This window comes from Notothenia rossii, assembly GCF_949606895.1.
Source record: "Notothenia rossii genome assembly, chromosome: 8".
NCBI lineage: Eukaryota > Metazoa > Chordata > Actinopteri > Perciformes > Nototheniidae > Notothenia > Notothenia rossii.
The window spans coordinates 2,583,181-2,611,088 of NC_136906.1; the positions used below are offsets into that span (position 1 = coordinate 2,583,181).

At 40.9% G+C, this 27,908-nt stretch overlaps 3 protein-coding genes across 4 annotated transcripts in view; 1 reads left to right on the forward strand and 2 right to left on the reverse strand.

The window, feature by feature from the left end:
* Positions 1-927, reverse strand: part of LOC307014336 (protein NLRC3-like) — a gene marked incomplete at its 5' end in the record, with an annotated part of 38,067 nt that extends 37,140 nt beyond the window's left edge. Inside the window, one exon of the mRNA XM_079642211.1 lies at positions 806-927. Within this exon, the coding sequence (XP_079498337.1) occupies positions 806-927 (122 nt within the window). The remainder of the gene's footprint in view (positions 1-805) is intronic.
* Positions 928-7,689: 6,762 nt separating this feature from the next.
* Positions 7,690-18,168, forward strand: LOC307017009 (uncharacterized protein). The gene is made up of 5 exons (XM_079646428.1): positions 7,690-7,722; positions 8,698-8,971; positions 10,410-10,585; positions 12,242-13,055; positions 14,804-18,168. Exons 2-5 carry the CDS (start codon positions 8,836-8,838, stop codon positions 15,424-15,426), a joined length of 1,749 nt encoding a protein of 582 aa, XP_079502554.1. The 5' UTR covers positions 7,690-7,722; positions 8,698-8,835; the 3' UTR covers positions 15,427-18,168.
* Positions 18,169-21,321: 3,153 nt separating this feature from the next.
* Positions 21,322-27,835, reverse strand: LOC307016523 (dual specificity protein phosphatase 18-like). Of its 2 annotated transcripts, none has more exons than XM_079645647.1 (3): positions 27,712-27,835; positions 27,255-27,596; positions 21,322-22,387 (listed from the first exon to the last, which is right to left on the reverse strand). In XM_079645647.1, exons 2-3 carry the CDS (start codon positions 27,594-27,596, stop codon positions 22,166-22,168), a joined length of 564 nt encoding a protein of 187 aa, XP_079501773.1. In that variant the 5' UTR covers positions 27,712-27,835; the 3' UTR covers positions 21,322-22,165. The 2 variants fall into 2 exon arrangements, with proteins under 2 accessions (XP_079501773.1, XP_079501774.1); XM_079645648.1 differs by having other exon boundaries at positions 21,329-22,369.
* Between the last annotated feature and the right edge of the window lie 73 nt (positions 27,836-27,908).

Here is a 27,908-nt window from a genome sequence, read left to right on the forward strand (position 1 = left end):
CCATTGAGACATGGGAGCTATGCGCACGCAGTTTGCCCAAAGCGAAACCTATCTTACGCTCTGAAATCTGAAAATTAGGTTTATTGCTGATGGATTATCAGAAATCATTTCAAAGTGACACAGAGACATTGGATTCACCTATGGATTCCTTCAGCAGCGTTTTTATCATTTGAATGCCATTGAAGACAACTTTTGATCAGAAAACTACAAACGTAAGACATATTGCCGCATTGGCTACCTAATGCTACGTGGTGTGATGTCTTTGTAGCTTCTCATGTCGCGAGTTCGGATCGGTCGGTAATGATACTAATACCTGTCGAATCTGTGGAATCTCAGCTTGCTAATCGATTGTTTGTGCAGATACGATTATTAATAAGGGTATTTTAACGTGAGTTCTGTGCTAAGTGTGTTAGCATTTTTTTGCTCAGGGCTAATTCAGAGCCTTTGTTATTACCCTTATGTTTCGTTTTTCTAAAAATGGTTAATATTGTCTGATAGCTGAGTTTCTTCCCGTTAAGTGGGTATAACACATTCATAGGCTTTTAAATGTTAAGCAGCCCTGAGACCTGTTCCTTGCAGATGTTGGGAATGAGGCTTAATAGGTTAAAGCTGCTGAGTCATATATTGCACCTCAAAAAAAAAAAATACATCCAAAATTGTCCGATACTATCTTACTGTGTTTCTGTACTGTACTCTCCTGTGTTTTCTTTTAGTTTACTGCGCACATCATTAAAGAACAGTTTACATTATCAAACTATATAAAAACTGAATCCTCTTCAGGTCAGATTACAGAAGAAACTCTTACTTTGTGTCTGAGGGTCCAGGTTCATCACTGAAGTCTGGATTAAAGTCTTTAGAGCGGTCACTCTTCAGAGACAGACAGCTGGGGACTGGAGACTCTGCTCTCCGTCTGTGGAAACAACACATGTTTTAAACATCATCAGTTCTTGATGAGAGCAGATTTTGACTTTACCAGATTAAACATTGTTGGACTTGTTCTGAACTTTGAGTGGTGCTTGAGGGTTTCTGCTGTTACAGTTCATTTGAGAGTGAAAGGTTTTACATGTTTAATTTTATTAGCTTGATTTAACACAAAGTCCAACATGTAGAGTGTGAGGACTAGAAGATCATTTACTATCGCTGATGCTGCCAAGGAGCAAGAGTTCAATTAAACGGTGTTACTGTTCTCTACTAAATGTCTTTACTGTGATCATAAAAGAACAGTTCAGCTTATCAGATATTATAAAAACTGAATCCTCTTCAGGTCAGATTACAGTAGAAACTCTTACTTTGGCTCTGAGTCTGTATGTTCATCACTGAAGTCTGGAGGTCTGTCTTTAGAACAGTCACTCTTCAGAGACAGACAGCTGGGGACTGGAGACTTGTCCTCTTCCTCACTCATCTTCTCCAGTCTAAGAGATAAACCACACACACACACACACACACACACACACACACACACACACACACACACACACACACACACACACACACACACACACACACACACACACACACACACACACACACACACACACACACACACACACACACACACACACACACACACACACACACACACACACACACACACACACACACACACACACACACACACACACACACACACACACACACTGCTAAATGTTGGTTTAAATACAGCAAATCAGTCAGACTTCAGACAGGAGGCCGGGCGGTTACCTGTTATGTAACTCTGATGGATCAGAAACCAGGAAATTCAAAAGTTAACATTTGAAAATGTCACCTTGGACTTTAGGAAATATATTATTGATAACCTATTTTTTATACATATAGTTTAACAGAGTAAATGATTATCGCCTAAAAAAGAAGCAGAGCCTGGTGTTAACACTCACCCTGTTTTCCTCCTCCTGCTCCGTCGAAGTGTAAAATGGAGTCTGGTAAAATGTTATAACTGGACTTTGACACCCTCACCTGTCTGCAGCTCCTCCCTTTGTTTAATAACCAGCCTTATCAACTGTACAGGTACACTGTCAAATCTGTTGCTTTGGTAAAAATAAAAATAAATTGTCAAGAGTTTTTGCATTTTTTGAGTTGGTGAAACGTACTTTTTTAGTTTTCCTCTACTCAAGAACGTGTTGAGAAAAGATGAGATGAGCCTACAATTAAAAGCTAAGATATTAAGTGTAACCAATGCAAATAACAATCTGCTAAGAACCACATAAGACAAGAATAAAGTCAATAAAACACAATGGAGTTGCCGGAACCTATATACGACAAACTCTTCCTGATTTCAATCCAACCCTTTCAATATTTGATAGGATTGAAACATTGCAGATTAAACAAATAGATTTAAAAAAGGGAACGTTATGGACATGTTAATACATTTGATTAAAATGTGATTATTTCAAAACAGTTTCCATAAAACAGTAACAAGTTTGTTTAAAAGCACAACACATTAACATACATGGAGACACATGGTTATTACTTGATGGTCATTCCAACGGCATCTGGCTCATGGGCAGCGTATCACTTCATGCTGTGCACCACGAGCCTGTTGCACTTCGACCGCTGCTGTTCCCTGAAACCAAACCTTACATTGAGTACAAATCAGGACACACCATGTGTTTTCCTCAAAACAACAATCAAATCCGTCTTGAAAACATAACGAGCCAGTTTACATTAGCTGTTAACAGACGGTAACAGAGGTGCTATTTACATGCATTACACAGGGTTTGAGCCATCAAAGAAAGGCTGGTTTGCAAGAAAATGAACCACATAGTCATGAGATTGAGATAGTTCATAAAATGTCCAACTACTTATTTTTAACCCATCATGCTCAGATGTATATAAAGTGGCACATGGGTCCTAGAATAAAAAGAACAGACGATTATTTCAACTTTTATCTTGATAAGTGAGAGCGCAGGCCAGTCTACATGAATGCAGGGTAAGGCATGTTTCTGTCCAAAGGTTCCACGATGGAGTCGATAATGTTTTAAAATATCACTTTGAGTGATGACACTAGTGCTGCATAGTTTACATCTCCATCCCATCTGTGATTCAAAAAAGAGAAATGGGTACGTTTACCTGATGCTCATTATATTAGAATGTACACACGTCTTGAATGAACCTCTGACACAACAATGATGAACCTGAAATCCATAGCAGGAGGCAAAATGTCTTCAAGAGGAGGTGGGACTGTTTTCTGGTGAGGCAAATAAAAGAACAAAATAGTTGCATGATTACAATGTGACAATCATTTTATTAGAATTCATTAAAACATGTTTAATTCAATTAATAGAATCAATCATAATTAAAACTCAAGTATAATTTAAAACGATATTGTATTTATACACATACTGGGATTCTTATTAGGATGAGGGAAATCGAAATGCAGCTACAAACTAGCAGAACAAAGTTACGAATTCAAAATAAATACAGCAGTGTGAAAATAACCCAGTACAAGTTGACAACCTGTATTTAAAAAAAAACTCACTAAAGTTAAAGTGTGCAGGCTTCATTTATTGCAGTTTACTGCTCTAAATGTTTTAACTCCTTGATATTCTGTTGGTTAGTTTAATCTGCAGCAATGCATCATATTCTAAGAGATCCTGTCCTTTGAAACCCACATATTGCTAAAGAGATTACTAAAGGTCACTGACTGTTCCCGCTGCTAGAAACGGCTGATATAAAGAACTTCAGTGCACAGGTCACAGAACAAGATGCATTTTGGGACATATAGTTTATGGGCATTGTACTTTGAGAAACCTACATTATTATTTTTATGTTCTATCAAATATGTTGTAACAGTAGTAATAAACATTGCCCATGGGAAATGGAAGTACGGACACGGCACACACCATGCCACTTTCTCTGTACCCACAGCGTAATTAGCCGCGAACAAAAGCATAAATGTTCCCCCCAGTTACCTTCTCTGTCTTGAAACGTACATCAAAGGACGGAGTTTAGCTGCAACCCCACGGCAGCTCCCACATTTTAGGAGTGAAATGTGACATTTGTACATTGTAGAAATGCTTTGTCTGAACACAATTAGGGCATTAGCATACTCGTTTGATGGACAAGACTTCGCGAGGCACCTCCACTGTCTCTGGGCAGGTTAGTGCGAGCTGAAAACGTTGATGGATAAAGTCACTATAACCCTGGCTTTGGCCCCAAAAAATCCCCCATAATAATCCCCAAATCACCTCCATTTCACAGCTCCAGCTTCTACAACAGGGGCTAAGAAGCTAACTACTGACCAGAGAGGCTAATTACTGAACACAACCTCTCTGAAGTTTACCTAGTCTTTAACGTACAAACCGTTAAAAAAAAGCGTGAACGTTAAATAACAGTATGAAAGATGTTTAATCATGTTATGTTAACTGACATTTTCATTAACACTTTGAAATAAAATCTCTTTATAAACATTCAAACACCAGTTAGGTGTTTGAATTAAACTACATTTAAATACTTTTTATCTACATTTAGCTTTTCCTAAAACCGTTAGATACCGCTCACCTGTCTTCAGCCGAAACGATCTGCGTACGTAGCTCTGGCGTAGTAAGCTTCTCGGTCAGTTAACCGTCACACCGCGTCAAAAAAACATATTCCTCCGCTGCCTGGCTTTTAATCGTTATCCATCCATGAAGTTCTTCTCTTGATAACAGCGAATTGAAACCTGGTGGTTCACTTGCCATAACGTTAACAAAAATGTCCCTGAAAAATGGCTTCAATTAAAAAAAAAAAAACTTCAACACCGGGACTATTTTTCATATGTCATCACCACTACCATGTAAAGAGGCCATGGAAAGTTCTAGATTACAATGAAAACTAACGGTTAATTTGATTTGAATTTAACGGTCATTGAACTGGCTATAGACAAGTTTACGCGACAAACCACGGGCAGCGCCATAACCCTACACAAATGCACTTCATTTCCGCCGGAAGTCTTTTGCACAGCGTCTGTCGGTGTAAACCGGTGTAAACAGTCAGACGGGCACTGGTGTAAACACAGCGATTTCGATGCTAACAGTGATGCTAGCTTGGGAACACGATTCTACTTCTTTGACTGGAGATGGCGTTACTCTCCCCCACCCGAATTCAGTGCAAAACTGGGAGGATAACATGACGACGTGGCCCAGCATTATTTGCCTTATTTAGGTCATGCCCACAGGAGCCAACAGTTGTCTGTTGTTTACATAATGCACAATTTACATGATCTCTTTATGCTGTGCAATATATAATATGTGCCTGTACTGTTTGAGTGAAAATAAAGTTTGATGTAATTTAATTTAATTATTGCACTTTTATTGCATTATTGCATTTCATATGTTCCTTAGAGTGCTACAATTTCTTTTAACACAGTTCATCATTCATATTAAGCTCATACTGTACATAAATAACACTGAATTAATTAATTGTTTAGAGGAAACTAAAGAAATGGCTTCAACAAGAAAGATCACATGTTTAATCCTAACAGGTATTACAAATTAAAATATAAAAGCAGCCCACACAATTACATCACTATGAAAATATTCATATATAATATTAAAAAATACAATGCATGCAGTATTTGTTGTGTTTATCTGTATTTAATGAACAACATGGCTGGGTGCTGGTTTGTGGTCGTAGCACTCTCTATCTAACTACTCGTTCAGGTGCTTTCTCGAGTGATTGCAACCAACTACCGCACACGTAGTTCCCGAACCACTTTTCTTCATGTTGTAATTGTTATATCCTCTTTGTCTCTGCGATATCAGTGCTTTGTCGGCACAACGGAGCTAGCTAGCAAAACAAACCCAGTCCGCCAAAACGGAAGTGCATTGCATCGAAGGGAGGAGTTCAGGATGTAGAGCGGAAACGGCTCAATAACTTGTGTATATAGACAAGTTTACGCGCCAAAACACGGGTAGCGCCATGACACTACACAAATGCACTTCATTTCCGCCGGAAGTCTTTTGCACAGCGTCTGTCGGTGTAAACCGATGTAAACAGTCAGACGGGCACTGGTGTAAACAAAGCGATTTCGATGCTAACAGTGATGCTAGCTTGGGAACACGATTCTACTTCTTTGACTGGAGATGGCGTTACTCTCCCCCACCCGAATTCAGTGCAAAACTGGGAGGATAACATGACGACGTGGCCCAGCATAAAACCAAAATAAACTGCCTTATTTAGGTCATGCCCACAGGAGCCAACAGTTGTCTGTTGTTTACATAATGCACAATTTACATGATCTCTTTATGCTGTGCAATATATCATATGTGCCTGTACTGTTTGAGTGAAAATAAAGTTTGATGTAATTTAATTTCATTATTGCACTGTTATTGCATTATTGCATTTCATATGTTCCTTAGAGTGCTACAATTTCTTTTAACACAGTTCATCATTCATATTAAGCTCATACTGTACATAAATAACACTGAATTAATTAATTGTTGAGAGGAAACTAAAGAAATGGCTTCAACAAGAAAGATCACATGTTTAATCCTAACAGGTATTACAAATTAAAATATAAAAGCAGCCCACACAATTACATCACTATGAAAATATTCATATATAATATTAAAAAATACAATGCATGCAGTATTTGTTGTGTTTATCTGTATTTAATGAACAACATGGCTGGGTGCTGGGTGCTGGTTTGTGGTCGTAGCACTCTCTATCTAACCACTCGTTCAGGTGCTTTCTCGAGTGATTGCAACCAACTACCGCACACGTAGTTCCCGAACCACTTTTCTTCATGTTGTAATTGTTATATCCTCTTTGTCTCTGCGATATCAGTGCTTTGTCGGCACAACGGAGCTAGCTAGCAAAACAAACCCAGTCCGCCAAAACGGAAGTGCATTGCATCGAAGGGAGGAGTTCAGGATGTAGAGCGGAAACGGCTCAATAACTTGTGTATAGCTCAGTTCAAATAATAACAACTTGTGAAATTCAGTAGAAATTGCATACATTGTAATATTAGGAAAAGATTTACACTTATTAATTGATCAAATCCTTTTTGACAGTGTGTGTTTAATTACTTCAGTTGGATTTAAGCGTTTTTTTAATCACATATTTATTTATGTTATGCCTGTAAGATGTTGTAGTCAATCTCAGTAAAAGTATAAGTACTCAGATGTTGTACTTGAAAATTACTCAGATGTTGTACTTGAGTAGAAGTACTCAGATTAAATTACATTACATGTTACTTGTTAGAAGCTTTTATCCAAAGCGATTTACATGCTCAATACTGTGGGCAATCCCCACAGGAGCAATTTGGGGTGAAGTGTCTCAGGGACACAACGACATGCTGACTGCAGTGGGGTTTGAACCTGTGCTTCCTTGATCCGAACACCAACGCTCTATCCACTGCGCCACACGCCTCGTCAGATCTTGTACTTGATTAACAGTAGAAGTACTCAGATCTTGTACTTGAGTAAAAGTAGAAGTACCAGAGTGTAGGAATACTCTGTTACAGTAAAACTCCTGCATTCAAAATGTTACTGAAGTGAAAGTAGAAAAGTATTCTCATCAAAATAAAAGTTAAAGTACCGACAGTAAAAGTAGTCACTGTGCAGATTGGTCCATTTTATGTGTGTGTGTGTGTGTGTGTGTGTGTGTGTGTGTGTGTGTGTGTGTGTGTGTGTGTGTGTGTGTGTGTGTGTGTGTGTGTGTGTGTGTGTGTGTTCATAACGGCAATGACCAAGTGTGTGAGCGCAGCAGAGAAGACACGTCAAGCAATGGAGCTCCTCTCAAACAGTGAGTTTTTTTATTTTACCTTTAATGTAAAAGGCACGAGTGTGTCTTGTTTAATTTTGCTTAATTGTATTTCATTATCCCTGATGTTCACGGTGAAGGGCAGGTTATTTTGCAGGAAAATGATAAGTAGTTTAATAATTAACTGTCACTTGTTTATATTGTAGATGTGCTAATGTTAAAGGTGTATTATTTTGAGATTTATAGATAATAAGTAGCAAAAGCACAACATTAGCAGCACCATGTATGTAATTACATTTTAAGTTAATGGTATAATATCCTGAATCGATGTGTAACTGCATATGTTGCTTATTTTAATTTTTTATTTATTGAATTAGTTTGCGTAAATACTTTGTTCAATATTCAAAAAAGTTATAATTATCAATTTGAACATGAATTAAAATGTCATATACATAATAATCACCTTGCCTTACCTTATCTCATCTTATCTTATTTGATCTTGTATACAAGTTTCAATCTTTTCTTAAAAAAATTGTATTCACTTATTTTGTCGACACATGCAGTATTTTGTACTGAAGTAATGACAATCAAGCAAATAATACAAAATATATATATTAGCACTGAGATATTTTGAGGTACATTAAAGCTGGTTTTAAGATAATGGTATTGTGTCTGATATCATTTAAAAATAAAATGTTCTTTATTGTTGATTTCCTTTGTCCTTAAATCTCCTTTAATTGAAAGAAAATCTGATTAATTTTAATAACAGGCCTAAATATGATAAAACATAATTATAGAAAACAAATTAAAATGAATGATTTAAGTGGCATAAAAAAAAATACTGAACAAAATATATAAATAAACAAAAATAAAAATGAATAAATAAAGAACAGCACAAATAATAATTCAACAAAAACATAAAAAATAATGAATTCCGTGATTTAAGGGGGATAAAAGATGAAAACACACATTGAGAGTTTCATTAAATGTGTGTGATGTCTCTTTCCTCCCCTCTAGTGTCATCTGTGATTGAGCGTCATTGGAAATCCATGGCTGTGCGTCACCTCTGCGTCCTGTAACCCGGGGACACTTCCCCCCCCGCCGCTTTCTCAGATTTCACTGTTTCTCTCCGACCCCCCGCCACTCTGCATCGTCATGGATCTCTTGGAGCTGGAAGGCACGGGCAGCGGCTGTGAGGACAGAAACTGTGTCCGAACATCTGGCTTCTCCGAGGGCTGTTTGAACGAGGAGTGCCATTTGGACGAACCTATGTTTGGGTTCATCGAGTTAGGTGGGTCAAACGACAATAATGCCCCATGACTTTAGACCAGGGGTGTCCAAACTACGGCCCGGGGGCCATTTTGAATCGGCCCTCAGCAAATTAAAAAAGTATAATGGAATATGGCCCACAAATGAAACCTGTGTTTGTCTTATATTGTACTTCTTAAATATATATATATATATATATTACAGTAGTATTCATATGTTAATAAGACCACTTTTCAAATAAATTCAGTCAATTAAAGTTGGAAACATTTTCTAACATACAGTATCTTAGTTGAAGAGAAAAAAGCCAAATAACTTATTCACATAACAAGCTTGAAATAAACCCTTCCTATTTCTCCTCATTAAAATTAATCTGAGGCTTCTGTTTTAAGGGATGAGCTGCCAACACACACAAGCATCAATTACTTACAATTGATAAATTTTGCTAACTTATAACTGAATTTATGAGGCGATATACCTCTAGTGATGTGGCCCTCGGTGAAAAAAGTTTGCATACCCCTGCTTCAGAGGAATAAAAGGTGCATGGGTGTCATATTGTTGTAGTGTCCCCAGAAGGCAGCATCTCTCTGGTTCAATGGGATTTCAAAATGGGATTTTGGATTATTATTATTATATACAAAATAATCTCAATTTTTATGATATTTACAGGTTTAGTTCAGCAGGATAATCTCCACATATTAACACCTCTTTATGATTTCTGAAGTAAAAAGCTAACGTTAGCCTATAAAGGAGCAACAGCAAGGTCACATGACTTCATGTTAGAAAAATCTCCCTGGTCCCCAGCTTGATCTTCAACCTCAGGATCCATGTATCTGTGATCCTCTCCAGAATGGAAGGAGTCATCACATACAGAGCATCAACTAGTTCCTGAACAGTGTCCTTCACATGCTGATATCCAAGAGAGGGAGTTACACAGTCACTAGATGGAGGAATAGAAAGCAGTATTCAATGTTTACTTCAGATTAGCTCCACGTCAGAAATGATCATGCTTGTCATATGTCTCTCTCCATAGAGGCTGAGTCATCATGTTAATCACATAGCTATCATATGCCTCAAACAGTCCTGATGCTCTTCTAGGTAATCACACATCCTGTCATGTTCACAGCTACAGTTGATACCTTTGTTAGCATGTTGCTCTCATGTTGGAGGAGGACATTCACGATTTTCACAACACTTAACGTCATAACCGCTAAGCTAAAGGCGGCTAGTTGGGCGTGATGACGTTTAGCTGTTTGATTTAGACATTTGTTAGCAACTGCTGTTTTTAAATCCACCAGTGGGTGGACGTATTTTATCTCGTGGAACAAACTGTTATGACCTTATTTCAGGCTAACTACCACAAACACATTCAGAAAACCATTGACCTCCAGACCAGGGGGCAGGAAGTGATACATGGTGCAGTTAGATTCTAATAAAACCATTATTATTACTTTCTCTTCCAGTGTGCGTGACTGTCCTTTATATCCCACTGATGCTCTTTGGGCTTCTGGGAAATATTCTGACCATCCTGGTGGTTTGGCTGAGACCTCACATGAGAAGCTCTACCTACCTGTACCTGAGCAGCATGGCCGTCAGTGACCTGCTGATCCTGCTCCTGCTGCCTCTGGATCTGTACAAGGTACACACACACACACACACACACACACACACACACACACACACACACACACACACACACACACACACACACACACACACACACACACACACACACACACACACAAACACACACACACACACACACACACACACACACACGAAGAAGAGGGGACACATGTTGATGTAGAAGAGACATGGAGAAGAGGGGACACATGTTGATGTAGAAGAGACATGGAGAAGAGGGGACATATGTTGATGTAGAAGAGACATGAAGAAGAGGGGACACATGTTGATGTAGAAGAGACATGAAGAAGAGGGGACACATGTTGATGTAGAAGAGACATGGAGAAGAGGGGACACATGTTGATGTAGAATAGACATGGAGAAGAGGGGACACATGTTGATGTAGAGGAGACATGAAGAAGAGGGGACACAAGTTGATGTAGAAGAGACATGGAGAAGAGGGGACATATGTTGATGTAGAAGAGACATGAAGAAGAGGGGACATATGTTGATGTAGAAGAGACATGAAGAAGAGGGGACACATGTTGATGTAGAAGAGACATGAAGAAGAGGGGACATATGTTGATGTAGAAGAGACATGAAGAAGAGGGGACATATGTTGATGTAGAAGAGACATGAAGAAGAGGGGACACATGTTGATGTAGAAGAGACATGAAGAAGAGGGGACACATGTCAATGTAGAAGAGACATGAAGAAGAGGGGACACATGTTGATGTAGAAGAGACATGGAGAAGAGGGGACACATGTTGATGTAGAAGAGACATGAAGAAGAGGGGACACATGTCAATGTAGAAGAGACATGAAGAAGAGGGGACACATGTTGATGTAGAAGAGACATGGAGAAGAGGGGACACATGTTGATGTAGAAGAGACATGAAGAAGAGGGGACACATGTTGATGTAGAAGAGACATGAAGAAGAGGGGACACATGTTGATGTAGAAGAGACATGGAGAAGAGGGGACACATGTTGATGTAGAAGAGACATGAAGAAGAGGGGACACATGTTGATGTAGAAGAGACATGAAGAAGAGGGGACACATGTTGATGTAGAAGAGACATGAAGAAGAGGGGACACATGTTGATGTAGAAGAGACATGAAGAAGAGGGGACACATGTTGATGTAGAAGAGACATGGAGAAGAGGGGACACATGTTGATGTAGAAGAGACATGAAGAAGAGGGGACACATGTTGATGTAGAAGAGACATGAAGAAGAGGGGACACATGTTGATGTAGAAGAGACATGGAGAAGAGGGGACACATGTTGATGTAGAAGAGACATGAAGAAGAGGGGACACATGTTGATGTAGAAGAGACATGAAGAAGAGGGGACACATGTTGATGTAGAAGAGACATGGAGAAGAGGGGTAACATGTTGATGTAGAAGAGACATGAAGAAGAGAGGACACATGTTGATGTAGAAGAGACATGAAGAAGAGGGGACACATGTTGATGTAGAAGAGACATGAAGAAGAGGGGACACATATTGATGTAGAAGAGACATGAAGAAGAGGACTTTGCAGAATAGGTGACCTGTAAGGTATGTCTCAGTAAAACATGTCCTGCAGTTGTCTCCACCCTGCTTTCTTTATGATAATGTTGTTGAAATCAATCAGTAAACGAGCCTACGTGATTGTTGTGTGTCTTCCAGCTCTGGAGGCCCAGCCCCTGGTATTTAGGAGACGTGGCCTGTAAGCTCACCATGTTCCTGTCCGAGTGCTGCACCTTCTGCACCATCCTCCACATCACCTTCCTGTCTCTGGAGAGGTACCTGGCCGTCTGCTGGCCAATCACAGCCAAGACCCTGGTCACACGGCGCAGAACGAGGGCTCTGATTGGCTGCCTGTGGCTCGGAGCGGCCGTCAGCGCAGCGCCAGTGTTGGTCATGGTGGGAGTGGAGGACGTTGGGAGGGAGAACGGAGGGTGGGAAGGAGAAAAGGGGGGAGCATTAGGTGGAGCGGAAAGAGGGAGTGGGCACTGGGCCTCAATGGATGGAGGGCTGGAGGGAATTCACTGGGGAGAAAAGATAGTCGAGAAGGAAGTGGGAATAGAAGAAAGAGATGAGAGGAAACATGGAGGAGGGTTAATGATAGGTGGAGGAGGAAGAGGGTTGGAGGGAAACATGTTGGGAGAAAAGAAAGGGGGAACAGAGGAAAGAGATGAGAGGAAACATGGAGGTGGAGGGGAAATAAAACAAGAAGAAGAGGTGGAAGCTGAGCGTCAAAATAAAATGAAAGAAGACGAGGGCGGAGGAAAAGGAGAGAGGGATAACAGAGAGTGTCGCTTCACGCATTACGCCGTCACCTCCGGCCTGCTGTCGGCCATGATCATCATCTCCAACCTGTACTTCCTGGTGCCGCTGTGCATTCTGGGATTGGTCTACAGCCTGATTGGACGCACGCTGTGGCTGCGTCCTCAAAGCAGCCGCCGAGACCAGAGTCACCGGCACACGATCAAAATGCTGGGTGAGAAACACACACCGACACACACCTTCAGCACTTTATTACAACAACAACAACAACAACAACAACAACAACAACAACAACAACAACAACAACAGCAGCACACAGAAAGCGGTGCTCACATTGGTATATAACATTCAGGTCCTTTTTCAAGTGGGACATTTTGTTGCAACCCCATTTTCCGTCTTGTCCACATGACGAAAAGGGTATGATTTCAGATGTGTCCAATCTCTTTGTCACGCTCGTCCCCTCACCAAAACAGAACTATCTGGGGAAACTGAATCTGGGTCAAACTTAAGGCTGAGTTCTGGGATGCAGCCGGTACGAGAATGTATTCGTCAATATTACATTGCATTAAGCTGAGGCTTTTATCCAAAGAGACTTACAATAAGTGCGTTCGACCAACAAAATACAACCTTGAAGAAAACAGAATCATATAAGTTCATCAGGTTTCATAGAGCCAAAACATTTCAAGTGCTGCTCAACTGGCTTTAGATCAGCCAGTCCTTTATTAGTATATAAGTGCTTTGTTAGTAATTCTATCTCTGGAAGTGGAGTCCAAAGAGATGAGTTTTCAGTCTGAAGAAGATGTGTAAGCTTTCTGCTGTCCTGATTTCAATGGGGAGCTCATTCCACCATTTTGGAGCCAGGATAGCAAACCCACGTGTTTCTACTGATGGGAACTTGGGTCCCCCTCGCAGTGCGGGTGCAGCGAGCTGTTTGGCTGATGCAGAGCGGAGTGCACGTGCTGGGGTGTAATATCTTCCATGGTCTCAATTGTGAACCTGTATGATTGAACCTGTCTGAAATCAGAGTTTGTTTCCCTCTCCTTAGATTTGACTAAACTGAGGGTGGACTTAACGTGGCAACTGGGAGGCGGGGTTTAAGAATGAGAGGCGTGGCTTTAAGGCCCTGACACCCCAGGCCGAAATCGTCCGTTTTCGTTAGTCGGACGACGAAGCGTGCCCTGTCGCCCAAACTCAATTTGGTGTGTCCCGCACCGTCGTCCGTGACACGCCTTATTTGGCCTTCCATGGCCGTGCGTCGGCCACAGGCAGTCGGACAGAGAAATCACTCTGATTGGTTGTGCAGCTAGCGAATCAGTGCATGAGAAGCGAAACGGTTGCTTGAGAATATCTTCCACAAACAACACTCCAATGGCTGATAGCTCCAGTACCGCACCAAACATGTTTTCGATGGACGAGAGTGAAGATGGAACGCACACTCTATTTGTTGTTTGTTTATATCACGTAGTCACGTGTTCTTCTTCTCTGTCTTCCGGTTGTTGCCTCTTTTGAATGACGAATACACACTACCGCCGCCTGCTGGTAAGGAGAGTTATTGCCACTCACGCATGCGCAGTTCGTACGTGCTCGGCTGAAGTCTTTGTGGTGTGTTCCAGTGCGACACATGGCCAAGAGGCAGGAGAGCACGGCGACGCAACAGTCGGCGTCGGCATCGGCGAGTTCTCTGGTGACTGCTTGGTGTGTCAGGGCCTGAAGTCTTACAGGCGGGCTTTACAAATCAGAGGCGTGGCTTAGGTCTGAGAGGCGGGGCTTGATATCAAGGGTGGGTTTAAGTTTGGAATAAACGTCTCAACATGTTGAACCAGTTCTCTTTAAACAGTTATTGTGGGGTTGGGTTTTGATCCTGATGGATGGTTAAAACTGTCAAGGATTAATAATGAGTCCATCTTCCTCTTCCTCATCCTCCTCTTCCTCCTCCTCCTCCTCCTCCTCCTCCTCCTGCAGGAGTCATCGTCCTGGCCTTCGTCCTCTGCTGGCTGCCCTTCCATGTGGGTCGGACCATGTTCAGTCTTTCTCTGGGCACGGGTTCGGACAGACAGGAAACACACACAGATACACACTCAGAGATGAACACACACTCTGATACTGAACCCTTCAACCACTCACACTCAGTTGGAATATCCTGCGACATCTGTAGAAACACACACACTGACACACACACCTGCACACACACTGACACAAACACTGACACACACACTGACACACACACTGACACACACACTGACACACACACTGACACACACTTTGGCGCACAATCTGAAGATATGAGCACAGACGTATATTCAAACACATACGATCTGTACGATAACACACACAACGACACAGGCTTCAACCGTACACACACACACTCTGACACACACTCGTATTTTCTCTACCATCTGTCTCAGTATTTTAACCTGGTGTCCTCCGTCCTCTTCTACCTCAGTGCCGCCATCAACCCTCTTCTGTACAACCTCATGTCAGCCAGGTACAGACACGCTGTACAAAGCCTCGTCCACACACACTCTCACACACCTTCACACCGTCCGCGCACACTCACAGCACGACACTCCACCACCACTTCGTAAGGGCAAATACCGAATGCACGGAAATACTGTAGAAGCAAAACACTGCATGCAAAAAACCACGTGACCCTCCTGTCGTGTTCGGGTCAAACCTACTTCTTTCATCAATCATATATTTACTGCAGTTATTCATAACCCGTAGTCTGAGACATTGTTCACATCTTAAAGGTGATAAATAACACTTGGTGATGATTAGTGGTTTTTGTGTTAATGTAAGAGCAGTTAGAACAGACCAGGGGAGAAGAGAACACAACAGGAGGGTTAGATTAACCTCTTTGTAAATAAATGTACACTTGGCATAAGTAATGACCATATACTGTCAATCAGGGGCTCTCACACTTTTGGGGGGAATATAAGGCCCCCCTCTTAATTTAGATTCGATTCAACTTTATTGTCAATACACAGATCAAAATAAATGCAGCTTAGCCTGTGCTAGGTACCGTTTGTACTCTTAAATGCCATTTATACTGATTTTATTCGAAGACTTTTCAAGTTGAATACTTCAGATCAGTTTTAAAGTTATACAGCTTACAAACTCTTCAGTTCGGGAGCAAACCACTGAATCTCTGATTGGAAAACACCCATTCCCCCCTGTCATTATATTTAAATGTACTTTGGACTCAATTTGATAGCATTTATACTTTTCAAGTAATACAAGTTAAGAATCCAGAAATACCAGTCTCACGATGACTTTCTATACGTTAACATCGATGAAGGAATTGGACATTTAAAGGTGGGGTAGGTAATTTTGGAGAAACCAGCTCGAGTGCGCTAGAATTTGAAAATACACAGCCGGAAGAAATCTAACACTTCCTGAACGAGCCCCTCCCCCAACACACACGAACGCGCACATGACCAATGAGGGCAGGAGATCAGTTTGTGCACAGATGGAAGGCTGACAGGCAGGTAGGCCATCCAGTTACTTTAGCCGGGCCGGCTCAGATGATTGGTCGTGCTTTTTACAGCGATACGGCTTCCACAGATGTCAAAGCACTTCAGATATTCATTGCTATCGGGATGCTAAGACCATTCCATGGAATATAACAAAAAGTTTATCTCGAGCCGGTTTCTCAAACTTACCTACTCCACCTTTAACTGAATTTACAGAAAGATTAATACAAACCATACTAACGACCAGAAGCAAAGCGGATGCAGGAATGCTCTGTTATTCCAACATGAAATATTAAATGGACTATACAGCTCTTCATCAGGTCTTCTCGACCCCTCAAAGCTCGTTACAAACTACGAGTCACACACACACACACACACACACACACACACACACACACACACACACACACACACACACACACACACACACACACACACACACACACACACACACACACACACACACACACACACAATCACCTTCAATGACAGAGCATAACTTTATGTTTTTAGAATATAACGACACGGTTGAAAGTCCCAGTATGCTGACATATATTCAAAGTTTAGTGTAAAGATAAAGATAGGACTTAATTGCCTCATTAGTCATGTGTTTGCCAACATTACTGACAGCATCAGGAATATATATTAAAATGTTTTTGAATACAGATACTTGATCTTTTTGCGAATGAATATGGAATTAACTGCACGTTTTCAATGTTTATTTTAGAATAGGGCTACCCTGTTATTTACACGTGTTTGTGCCCTGAACGCACAGCAGCGGTTAATACCTGTGATTTACATTTGACTTATTAAGCTGTTCCTTTGCTACGGTTGGACATTTAATATGTGTTGATGTTGTTATTCTTTACGTTTTCCTGCTACTGTATGATTAGTTAAAATGTCAGCCAAGCATATTGTGGCCTTGCTTGCTTAAAAGTACCCTGACATCTAAAATACATATTTCCCATTTGAGTTGTATTTCTGCATATTAATTAGATCCTTTCGGTGTTCGTTGCAAAGCTTTGGAGAGATGTCGGCCTTCATTAGACAAACATTGTTCCTACATGAAACTGCAGCAAGCTCTGTGGATTATCTCAAAGGTGGGGTAGGTCATTTTTGGAGAAACCGGCTCGAGTGCGCTAGAATTTGAAAATACACAGCCGGAAAACATCTGCCCCTTCCTCACAGAGCCCCTCCTCCAACACACACGAACGCGCACATGACCAATGAGGGTACAAGATAAGTTTGTGCACAGATGGAAGGCTGCCAGGCAGGTAGGCCATCCAGTTACTTTAGCCGGCTCAGATGATTGGTCGTGCTTTTTACAGCGCCACGGCTTCCACAGATGATATATTTTAATGGATTTTGTGTCAAAGCACTTCAGATATTCATTGCTATCGGGATGTTAAGAGCATTCCATGGAATATAACTAAAAGTGTATCTCGAGCCGGTTTCTCAAACTTACCTACCCCACCTTTAAGTATCCTGGTCGTGAGTTCTGTTAAAGAGACATGTTTGTTGAGTTTCTCAAACTGAACAAAACTAAACAAGATTGTTAAATAACAATACAGGTAAGAGTAAAAGGTATTTAAGATGTTTGTGTGTCCCTTTAAAGAAGAGGTTTGCATTGCTTGTGTAAATAATATATTGAATGATAGCTGATTGTGTGTAATTCAACAATAAATAAACTCAAATCTGTCGCCAAGTCTTTGTCAAGGTCCTACTTTGTTACGGTTAACACCAGACACAGGAGCGCTCACTTGGATCAAACTGAGAACTCAAGGCTCAAAAGGCTAAACCAAAACACAAAGAGACAAACAAAGAATACTTAGTCACGAGGGATGGATAGCAGACTAGGTATTACGAGAAAAGACGAACAGGCGATCCAGCAAACCATCACCCTCTAGGTTTATACAAATCATTTAAATATTCTACTACGATTAGAAAGAAACAAGCCACACGCCAGACGGTCAATGAAGCTCAGTGGTATTATTTCCTTTCATTGTTTACCAAGTACATCCAAGTTATAATATCACACACACACACACACACACACACACACACACACACACACACACACACACACACACACACACACACACACACACACACACACACACACACACACACACACACACACACACACACACAGGGAACAGGGCTATCATTTTGATTCATGGTTTCATATGTGTTAATGTGTTTTGACGTAATACAATATTACAGGTCCTGGTTTGTCAGGCCGTGATTTTAATGCTTTTATTTGATTCTCACTTTTATCACCTGTGTTTTCCCCTGTGTGCGTGTCTCTGTCTGCCAGCAGGGAACACCTCAAAATGGATTTGTTGGACAGATTGTCCTCAGGCTCAGGGACAATTGATTTGATTGTGTCTGTAACCCGAGCTATTTCTGCCAGGAGATCAACCCTTTATTTAAGTATGTATGCAGGTGGTATATATGAAATACAGACTTGATGACAAACCATAACAATATCAGAAATGTTTAAAAAAAGAAGATATTTATATATCTTATATTATGCTTTGATCCAAACCATCAACATAAATATAGGTGCTCAAGCTCCCTTAGGAGTCTATCAGATTTTAGTAGCTACTGTTTCGACCAAAACAAAGATTGTTAAAGGATTGACCCGAAAGTACACAAAAATTCTGCAACAAATGTACACAGCATTCACACGCATTTTCAGCAGGAAATGCATTTTCTAGTTAGCTATCAGCTTCCTTTCCACCTTGTGCAAAGAAACCAGCTGTTATATGTTTAACTGAGCTATGTATGTAGGAATTAACAAATTGGTCCACAAGGGGAAACTTTCTAAAGTGTTTTTTTTGTCTATTCTCTCAGACGCTTGCCGTCAGTGACCATTTCCCTGTGGAGGTGGAGCTACGGAACACAGGAACCACTACACAGACCCCCACTACACAGACCCCCACTACACAGACCCCAGGACGGAAGCAGACCTACCAAGAGAGGTTTCTCTATGTTTTGTATGGTTTGAATGCTGTGACGGGAGCTAACCGCTGTCAACAGTGGCGGCGCCAGCGTATTTCTGTTGGGTAATCTCTGGTAGGGCTAACCCATACAGTGGTGGGGCTCAAGTCAGTATTTGCAATGTAATTATATAAACGCTATATCGCCCCCCTTGACAGTGAAATGCCACGCGTGAGGTTTAGATTATTTCCCTGTCTCAATCAAAATGTAACTGTATGAAATAAAACGGCACATTTTTCTTGTAGTAAATAAAAAGGGATCACTGTGAGGCCCAGTTCTACGGGGGTGCATAAGGATGCATTGCACTCTCAGTTGAGTCGTTATGCACCCTCATTTGAAAAATGAAAAGTAAAAAAAATAAAATAATGAAAAGTGAAAAACATTACATATATAATAACAATAATAATAATAGTAGTAATAATAATAATAATAATAATAATAATAATAATAATAATAATAATAATAATAACAATAAGAAGAAGAAGAAGAAGAAGAAGAAGAAGAAGAAGAAGAAGAAGAAGAAGAAGAAGAAGAAGAAGAAGAAGAAGAAGAAGAATATAGTTGAAATAAAATAAATTGTAATTGTGGTTGAATAACATTGTCTGCTGCATTTATTTGGTCAATTTAAACGGTAATTAACGTTATTATGTCAGGTACACGTGACCTGTGCCGCTGCGTGTTAGTCATCTGCAAGGTGCTTACACAGCAGTCAATGATGGACATCAGAAAATGGTTTAAACAACCAGCCCTTATCGCCAGCAGTAACACTGCATCTACTGCAGGTAATAACAGTTCAGATCATGGGGACATTACGTTACCCGCAGCCACTGTCGTGGACACTAACGCCCGACTCGCCGGCTTTGCCCGCCTCGCCCACGGAGGTGGAGCAGCCGTCTTCGTTGCCCCAAGTCCACCCCTCAGCGGCCCGCAAGTGCCAGAGGACCTCGGCAAAACAGAGCCTGCCCAAGTATATTAAAAAAAGTACCCAACTCGCCTGTACAGTGGGGTAAGGCTCTCATTTTGCAGCTCATGGTTTCAAAACAGAGATTGGCTGGAATATTCATGTAAAAAAGATGCCATCTTCTGCTATGCATGTAGACATTTTGGTTCAAGTAAGTCAGATGCCTTCACCACAACTGGCTACAACAACTGGCGCCATGCTCTTATAGGCTACGTGATAAGGGACTGGGAAGGCATGAATCAAGCAAAGAGCACATAGATCCATAGATCTCTTCATTTTGCTCTCAAAGTGCACCAGATTGATGCTTTTAACTTCAATATTTAAAACCCTCCTAGAGGAGGTGAGGACCCCCCCTCTCTAATCTCAGATGCACCCTGAGTCATTTTGTTCTGGAACCGTGCCTGACCCAGGATTCAAACACCTTTCCTGGCTTGTAAATTGCTGTGATGCGCCCTGGTCGGTTAATTATATCTTAAAATAATCAAAAATGAAGTTTAAAAAGATTCTCGAAAAAAGTGCCAACGGAGAAGGGGCCCGAAAAAGCTCAACCCTTTGGGGCTTCGGGCCCTTTTTTCCCCTTCTCCGTTGTAAGTTGCAACGGAGAAGGGGAAGTGTCCGGGGCTTCATCTCCCCTTCTCCGTCAAAATTGTTCCTCCATACATTTTGGAATACTGTCCGCACGAAATCGGGAAATCCGATTTTTGGGTGTACAGAAAATAAATGGCTGTCTGAAATCATGGAGGTGATGTACCTGCTCACAGTGCACACAGATTTGATGCCTCAAGACCCCCCCCAGCCTGGTTCTCACAAAAGTTGACTCTGACAAATGTGCCTCTGGAGGAATGTATTTTTCACCCTTTTGGCCCGGACCTATTTATTTTCTTTTTTCTTCAGTTTTGGCACAACGCTCTGGAAGAATGTAAGGGATAATGTGCAGCTACGTGGTCATTATAGGGAAAAGAACACAGACCTTCTGGATCTTGATCGGCATGAAGGTGTTCTTTTCCCCATAATGACTAAGTCGCTGCACATTATCCCGCTTATTACATGGCCGCATTCTCAACAAAGTAACGACATGACTCCCAAAATTAATTGAAATGCTTTTATGGGTTTAGAAAATAATTTTATTGATTTAAAAAATAGTTTTATGCATTGATTTAAATTGACATGCATCCGCTGAGAAAAATAGTCCGTTGTTACCATTTGATAAACGGAGCAACGGCAGGAAGACGGAGCTTTTTGATTACAAATTTGAAAATATTGGAGAGTATCTAGATATCCCTGGCCTAATGCCAAAGTAACTGGCAACTGAATATGTTTTGCCGTCTGATGTCTATGTTTGGACCGCTGCGTAAAAAGGAGGGTTTCTGCCCGTTACTTCTCCGCTGTTTCTTGTCGCTCTTGTCTTGTCAGTTAGAAAAGCAAACTGCATGCAGTCTGCTTTTCAGACAAACTGTAATCAGTTAAATTGGCCGGACTTCTTTGTGCAGATGTGAGCGTCCTTAACAACGGTCAATAAATCCTTGACAGCGGTCTGTCTGTTCTGGATTAACAACGTGTCACGTGTTCTGAATTGACCAATCAGAATCGAGTATTCAACTAAACCATGTAATAAAAAGAGTTTCCCACCTGTAGTCTTTAATTTTTCCCATCACAGCTAACTGCTCTGGGTGTTTTCTCTTTGGGGCCTGTGGACTGAGTAGAATTCAAGATCACAGCTGTGGAACTCTTTGTAACATTTAGTACAACGCTAGTTTATTACATATTCTTAGATCTTCCAGATGCGCCATCTTGTCTCCTTTGGAACTAACTCCTGGACTTTGGAAAAAGAACGCTTTCAATTCTCAGACTGTTAGGTTCCTCTTCTCCTCCTGTTAGTTTAGATTCTCAGACTCTGGGTTTGGCTCCTCTTCTCCTCCTGTTACTCGGTGTTACCGGAGAGGCCAGGCGGTTCGTCTGCGGCCTCGGGGTGAGCGGAGGGGATTCTGGCGCCACCCTGATGCTGTTTTTCCCGTACAGCCGGCGCTCGTACTGCAGCAGCTGCTCCCAGAAGCCGGCGTTGAGCCGAATGCACGGCCGCTGATCCTGAACCTGGGGAGAATGAACAAACTACTGATGAGCTGATAACCAGTTCACCAAAACAAAAAGGTTGCTAGGTGTTGGGAAAATACTGAATGTACTCTTCCAATATCAGAGTACACATGATTACAAAGGTATCCCAACTGTAGCAGTGTACCAACAAGTCCTCCAACTCATACGACCAAATGGGCCGATTTTTCAGGCCCTTATTACGACCAAATATGTTGTTTGTTCAAGCGCTTAATACGTCCTATAATTACGTTTTAAAGTTTTCGCCCTCTAGTGCTTCTGTTGAATGCTAACGTTACAGATGGTCGTTTATTCACAAATAACCCTCTCTGTAAATTCCTTAATTGTAGGATAGTTTGTCCATTAAAAAGCTTTTTGATTAGATTTCTAGCGAGAAGTGTATATTGTACTTTTAGAATCCACGTCCAGTCAATATGTAGGATCTATAGTTTGATAGATATTAGGAAGATGATTTGAGGTATTTAGCAGCCTCCATGTAAAGTTACGGGTTGAAAACAGTATTTCCGGTCTTGACGTTTTCATAATAAAACCAATGATCAAATGATTTAACAGAGATATCTTCAGTACTCATCAACTAAAAAACATCAGTTTATCAGTTAATTATTCGACATGTATTGGTTTAAATTGTGTCCAATGCTTTTGTGTTTTTCCCTCAGGTTTTTCTCTTGTGATTCTGAGAGACACCTTTCTTTTTTCAGAGGTTTTGATAGGCTAAAACATTGATTGTTTTAGCCGCAATGCATGTCGGGATATGGTGTTTTAAAAAAAACAAAAAAAATACTTTATTCCGAGTGATCTTGCTTTTCTTTTTGAAAGTCATCACTTAACGGCATTGTAATACACGGTTCAGCTGCATTAAATATTACATATCTGCCGTAGACATTTATTTATAGAGCCCTGATCAGAAGACCTTTTGACAAACTGAATACGTGACGTGGATCATAAAAATATTAGCAATTAAACAACATCTTCCATTTCTTTTCACACAATACGTCTCTTAGCAGTATCAACACTAATTACACTAATGTAGTTCAAAAAACAATTTGTTTCTCTGAATCGAAGTTTAAAAACACAAAAGCATTGTACACAATTTAAACCAATCAATATTGTGTAATTAACAAGGATGAACTGATGTCTTTTAGTGGATGAGTAATGCAGATATCACTGTGTAATCATTTGACAGTGAGGGGGATATATCCGGTTTTATTATGAAAACTTCGAGACCGGAAAAACTGTTTTCACCCACGCTAACTTTACATGGAAGCTGCACACACGTTATCCTGGCGAGACCTCAGATCATCCTCGTAATATCTATCAAACTATAGATCCTACACATCGACTGGACGTGGATTCTAAGAGTACAATATACACTTCTCGCCAGAAATCTAATCAAAAAGCATTTTAATGGCCAAACTATTCCACAATTTAGGATTTTCCAGAGAGGGTTATTTGTGAATAAACGTCCCTCCTGAGCGTTTGCAATGAACGGGACGGGAGCATGTTGTTTCTTACACGACCACTAGAGCACCTCTAGTGGTCGTGTAAGAAACAACATACACTTTAAAACGTGTCTCTGGGATGTAATAAGGGCTTGAACAATCGGCCTATATGGTCGTTTTTTGGAGGAGGACAGTCTGCTGTGAACATGACAGGATGTGTGATTACCTAGAAGAGCATCAGGACTGTTTGAGGCATATGATAGCTATGTGATTAACATGATGATTCAGCCTCTATGGAGAGAGACATATGACAAGCATGCTCATTTCTGACGTGGAGCTAATCTGAAGTAAACATTGAATACTGCTTTCTATTCCTCCATCTTGTGACTGTGTAACTCCAACCCAGTCTCACATCTAAACGTGCAATAAATACGTTGGTCCACAACTTGGGACGTAGTATTTCTACAAAAACGCCTCTGAAATTGTAGGATCCCTACGTTTTTTTTCACCATTCAATCCAATGACGTCTATGTCACCTGATCTTCAAATTTCTTCCTGCAGAAAAACAAAACATGACCAACCTTCGTTTTATTCTCGGTGGAAAATGCCTATTTTAAGGTTAGTTTGGCCATTAAAATGCGTTTTGATGTCATTTGATGCGAGAAATATGAGTTGTTATTTCAGATGATGTGTGCAGTGGATGAACATGATCTTTAGTTTGCTAGTTATTACGAAGATTACTTCAGGAAATTGAGTCCATACAACGTTTTCATTGTTACCAAGGTGGTTGCTAGGGACGCTGCTCTCGATATTATTTCTGTTATGTTGTGTAACTGTTTAATGGTGTTATCTTTATTGCTACCCTCTTCCCCGTCAATGTATAGTGTTGGTCCACAGCGCAAGCGTATTAGTTTAACAAAATCTGCATCTAAAATTGTGGCATAGATACGTTATTTTCCCCTGTGCAATTCTCCAACCTAGTCTCACATCACATCGTCATAAACAAATACCGGAAACAGACGTAGGCAAGATCCTCAGCTCTGTGAGTGGATGGTTTAAATGCGCGTTGGGATTCGGTGTTTATGTGATGTGAAATCCGAATAAAAAAATAAATACAAAAAAATACTTTATTCCGAGTGCGCTTTCTTTTCTCTTTGAAAGTCATCACATAACGGCATTGTAATACACGGTCTGGCTGCATTGAATATTACATATCTGCCGTAGTTCTCTATTTATAGAGCCCTGATGAGAAGACTTCTAGACCAGTGTTTCTCAAACTTTTTCATACCAAGGACCACTTAACCAATAAAAAAACACTCGCTGACCACATAACTCCACAAATATCAAAAAACACATCGTTTTTCTAGAAAAGATTACAAATCGCCTGAAAATGGTACAAACAAGTGGCAACATGTTTGATGAAGGTGTTGCGCTGGGCTATATCATGCAATTGAAAGTGAAACTTAATCCCACCCCATTGCGGAGATATTCCCGCGAGAGTGCGGAAAACTTAAATTTAGTTATTTATTTCAAATGTGAAATGTTACCAATATACTCACGGACCACTAGGGGGCACTCATGGACCACCAGTGGTCCGCGGACCACACTTTGAGAAGCACTGTCTAGACAAACATGAGGGACTGCCGCCAAAACTGAAAATGTGACATGGATCATAAATATTTGAGCAATTAAACAACATCTTACATTTCTTTTCACACAATACGTCTCCTCGCATCATCACCACTAATTCGGCTGACTTTTATATTTGATCCAATCGGTAGATAGGCTGTATTTACACCATTACGGTGGACAGCTGATAAAGGGACACCGAGTGGTTAAAGCATGTTATTCAATTTCATTATTTTATTATTAGATATTAATAGGATCCCTATAAAGTATATTCATTACTCGTTATTCTCTACTAATAGTTAATTAAAGACTGTATATAATGGCTATTTTGCACATCCCTTTCAAGATTTCAAGATTTTCTAAGGTTTATTGACATATCATATACACAACTACGGTGTAGTTATGCAATGAATGAAAATCTTGGGTGGCAGGTTCCTCAACAGTGCATTACAAGACATCTATCAATATGTGTGAATACCTCCACCATTAAACTGTCATATTCTGCACATTTCTTATGCTATCTACAGATCTTATAAGAGTATAATGTATAATATCAGTTAAAATAAGTGCTTCAACATAGTTAACATTGCTGGAGGTATACACACATATTGATAGATGTCTGCAGCCTATCTACTAATTGGATCAAATATAAAAGTCAGCCGAATTAGTGTTGATATTGAAAGGAGACGTATTGTGTGAAAATAAATGATGTTGTTTAATTGCTTATATATTTATGATCCACGTCACGTTTTCAGTTTTGGCGGCAGTTCTTCCATTTTGTCTAGAAGTCTAAATAGAGAACTACGGCAGATATGTAATATTCAATGCAGCCGAACCGTGTATTACAATGCCATTATGTGATGACTTTCAAAGAGAAAAGCAAGCACACTAAAAGTATTATTTTATTTAAAATAAATGTTTTCGGATTTCATATCGCATACATACCATTTCCCGACGTGCATTGCGGCTAAACCATCCAATCAGAGAGCTGAGCATCTTGCCTACGTCTGTTTCCGGTATTTGTTTATGACGATGTGATGTGAGATGTGAGAGTGGGTTGGAGAATTGCACAGGGGAAAATAACGTATCTATGCCACAATTTTAGATGCGGATTTTGTTAAACTAATACGTTTGCGCTGTGGACCAACACTATACATTGACGGGGAAGAGGGTAGCAATAAAGATAACACCATTAAACAGTTACACAACATAACATAAATAATATCGATAGCAGCGTCCCTAGCAACCGCCATCAAATGACATCAAAACGCATTTTAATGGCCAAACTAACCTTAAAATAGGCATTTTCCACCGAGAATAAAACGAAGTTCGGCCATGTTTTTTTTTCTGCATGGAGAAATTTGAAGATCACATGACATAGACGCCAGCCATTGGAATGAATGGTGAAAAAAAACGTAGGGATCTTACAATTTCAGAGGCGTTTTTGTAGAAATACTACGTCCCAAGTTGTGGACCAACGTACTTATTACACGTTTAGATGTGAGACTGGGTTGGTAACTCCCTCTCTTGTATATCAGCATTTGAAGGACACTATTCAGGGAACTATTTGTCCCATGCAGCTCTGTATGTGATGACTACTTCCATTCTTTTCTTTTTTATATATTTTTATATATCTGAGAACTATAATATATCCCTAAAAATAGTAGCCTTAGGAGACCTCTATTGTAATACCCAGCTTTAAATGGTGTTAGCTGTGATCTGACCCTCGTAGTAGCCTACAGTATTGTCTATCAGATCTATATATTTCACTTGTCACTTCTGTTTTATCTTGATATTACCCAGCGGTGCGCCTGCCGCAGCGTCACCGCGCGGTAACGCATCAGGTACGCCATCACCAGCGCGGGCGAGCGGCTCTTCCCCGCCACACAGTGCACGAGCGTGCTGCCCGCGCGGTTGCCGTGGATACGGTCGGCCACGCGGTCGAAGTGATCCCCGAGGCGCGCGCAGGGCAGGTCGGGCACAGGGATGCGAACAAACTCCACCCCCTGGAGGGCGGGGCCCGCGTGGCTCAGCGTGGCGTTCACCACCAGCGTGACGCCTTTCATAGAGAGCAGCGGTGCGTTCAGGGCCGCCTCCGCCCCCCCCAGGAAGAGAGAGGGGGTGATCTGAGACACCGCCATCTGAAACACAGGGGGGGAGGCTCAGTGTGTGTGCGTTTGTGTGTGTGTGTGTGTGTGTGTGTGTGTGTGTGTGTGTGTGTGTGTGTGTGTGTGTGTGTGTGTGTGTGTGAGTTACCTGCTACTGTGTCAGTCGCTTCACTTTAGTTGTGGTTGCTTCTTCCTCTGATCCCTGCTCTAAATGAGCAGACACACACACACACACACACACGATACCCTAGAAGGCGGTGTGTGTGTGTGTGTGTGTGTGTGTGTGTGTGTGTGTGTGTGTGTGTGTGTGTGTGTGTGTGTGTCTGAAGGGTTAATTTTAGTCCA

Bases quoted from the DNA above. Each gene is read 5' to 3' on its own strand.
- LOC307017009 (XM_079646428.1), top strand. From the start codon at position 8,836: ATGGATCTCTTGGAGCTGGAAGGCACGGGCAGCGGCTGTGAGGACAGA. The intron at 10,586-12,241 runs GTACACACACAC...TGTGTCTTCCAG, and splicing joins TGCCTCTGGATCTGTACAAG to CTCTGGAGGCCCAGCCCCTG. The intron at 13,056-14,803 runs GTGAGAAACACA...CTCCTCCTGCAG, and splicing joins GCACACGATCAAAATGCTGG to GAGTCATCGTCCTGGCCTTC.
- LOC307016523 (XM_079645647.1), bottom strand. From the start codon at position 27,596: ATGGCGGTGTCTCAGATCACCCCCTCTCTCTTCCTGGGGGGGGCGGAG. The intron at 22,388-27,254 runs GTAATATCAAGA...GCTCATCAGTAG, and splicing joins TGCGGCAGGCGCACCGCTGG to TTTGTTCATTCTCCCCAGGT.